At 46.4% G+C, this 2,278-nt stretch overlaps 1 protein-coding gene across 1 annotated transcript; it reads right to left on the bottom strand.

Moving 5' to 3' along the window:
* Positions 1–517: 517 nt before the first annotated feature.
* KCNJ16 (potassium inwardly rectifying channel subfamily J member 16) lies at positions 518–1,786 on the bottom strand. Its single transcript, XM_056127394.1, has one exon. It carries the CDS (start codon positions 1,777–1,779, stop codon positions 520–522), a length of 1,260 nt encoding a protein of 419 aa, XP_055983369.1. The 5' UTR covers positions 1,780–1,786; the 3' UTR covers positions 518–519.
* Positions 1,787–2,278: the final 492 nt, after the last annotated feature.

Here is a 2,278-nt window from a genome sequence, read left to right as displayed (position 1 = left end):
CCACCTCTAGCCGAAGCTATGGTAAAGGTAAAGGTAAAGGCCCTCCCGTTGATCGTCGATTTGCTCGAGCGGGCCCAGTAACGTCTCCATTGGAGACTTTGTTGTTACTGTGTCTGGCATATCGAATACTCTCGGTAGCTTGCCGGGCTCTCCGAGAGGGGCAGAGGAATTGAACTCGGGTTGGCCATGTTGGCCGCTTGTAAGGCGAACGCCCTACCCGCTGAGCTATCGGGCTAGAGCCGAAGCTATGAGTATATGAAATTATAAAGGAGGTAAAATTTGGATCAATTAATAATTAATCATATAGTAATGGCATCTCTGGTAAAAGATTGCTAGCAAGACATCTAAAAGAATTGGATGCTATGTAATTTTGAGATTATTCTTTCTGGTTTAACCCACTCTACTTTTCCCCCTTTATCATCAAACATAGCTATTCAAAAGTCCTGTTTAAGCAACTGGCCATGTGATCAGCTAGAGCATTAAATAATTGAGTGGTCGTGTTTGTCCTTCCGTTAAGAACTACATTTGAGATTCTACTGAGATCCTGTTTAAAGTCAGAAGAGCTTTCTGATAAGGGGCATCCTTACACTCATCGGGGACACTGCTGGTGGTCTCCTCTGGGTTCTCACAGCTGCTGACAATGGCCACCGCACTAAAGGACCTCCTTCTGACCTTGGTGTCAGATGTCGCAGATCCTCTGACTGGCGGGACTTTTTCAATATGATGCAGCTGCTGGTCTTTCCAATCCAGTTGTTTGGCACTGCAGAAGGGAGCGTAGACTTCCACGCTTCCCTCGAACTGTAAGCAGTTCACCTTGTAGTACTTCCTCTTCACTTCCAAGACGTCATTAAATCTATGGCCCCAGAGAATTTCCCGAGGGATGTAGGAACTCCTGGATTGGTGGGATGTCCCGGTGGAATCCCCAGTATAGATAAATGTCACCAAGATCTCAAAGTTATCTTTGGCTACCGCCTTCCGGTCAAGAGCATACAGGGGGCTCTCATGGTCGATTTCATGGACAATTGTTACTGGGGTCACAAGGATGATCTGGTCATTGACTAACTTCAGGTCTTTAAAGGCCATCGTCATCCGCCCTTCGCTGTCTTCTGTGTAACGCAGGAGTTGGGCTCTGACGGTGCCTTCCACCACGTGGTTGGGTCGGAAATCTCCAATGCGCCACATGAGACAAAGTTTCCCATCTCTCATGCCGATGAGTGCAAAGTAGCTGAAGCGAATGGTTTGGGCTCTCTTGCGCGCCGTTGCCATTTTGGCCAAGGCGGCTCCAATGATGAAGGTATTGATGATGCAGCTTAAAATGGACTGGAGGATCACCATGAGCACCGCCATGGAACATTCCTCGGTGACACAGCGGTACCCGTAGCCTATGGTGGTTTGGGTCTCCAGGGAGAATAAAAACGCTCCCGTGAAAGAGTGGACGTTAGCCACGCAAGGGGTGATGTCTGGGTCACTCAGCAGATCTCCATGGTGGAAGGCTATCAGCCAAAAGATGGAGCCAAAGATCAGCCAGGAGAGGACGTAAGATAAAGAAAAGATCACAAACATATGGCGCCACTTGGTGTCGACAAGCGTGGTGAAAATGTCCACCACGTAGCTGCCCCATTCTCCAAAGATGTGCTTGAAGTACACGTTACAGCTGCCGTCTTTGTGGAGCAGACGCCTCCTGGCTCTTCTCTTTTCTGCTATAACGTGCTCTGGTGGGTAGCCTGGGTATTTGGAGTCCATGTTTACAATGGGATAGTTGCTGCTGTAATAACTCATTCTTCCTTGTGTCCTCCGAGAACCAAGCAGTCTGGCAGTAAGAACAGCTGTTGTCGGTGTACTGCTCTTTGTGGCCTTGGGTTTTCAGTTAAAACCTGAAAAGGAAAGGGAAAAAAGAACCCCACTTTAGTCTTTTCATTCCCATCATTCTAGCAATTTGCCGGATTGGAGGCAATTTCATGCCATCTGAAAGAGCTGAGACTTCATTTGAACAGCAGAGACACTCGCTATTGATTACTCATTGCAGTGTAGAATTCAACTCAGTCATTAGAGGAACAAAATATGCAATTAGAGAAAATAACATTTTTAATATATGTGTGAGGCTGGAGTCAACACTATGATTATCGCAAATGAAGCACAACTGCCTTTTCTGACCCACTATCAAGAAAAAAAGTAGAGAGAGAAAATCCTTATTTTTGTAGACTCCTCTGGCATAAGGGCATTTAGAAAACAAACTGATGTATAATAGAGGAAAACAATAATCCAGGTCTTTGTCCAG

This window comes from Sorex fumeus, unplaced genomic scaffold (assembly GCF_029834395.1).
Source record: "Sorex fumeus unplaced genomic scaffold, SorFum_2.1 ptg000063l, whole genome shotgun sequence".
Taxonomy (NCBI): Eukaryota; Metazoa; Chordata; class Mammalia; order Eulipotyphla; family Soricidae; genus Sorex; species Sorex fumeus.
This window is presented reverse-complemented; position numbering and strand designations above follow the sequence as displayed.

Bases quoted from the DNA above. Each gene is read 5' to 3' on its own strand.
- KCNJ16 (XM_056127394.1), bottom strand. From the start codon at position 1,779: ATGAGTTATTACAGCAGCAACTATCCCATTGTAAACATGGACTCCAAA.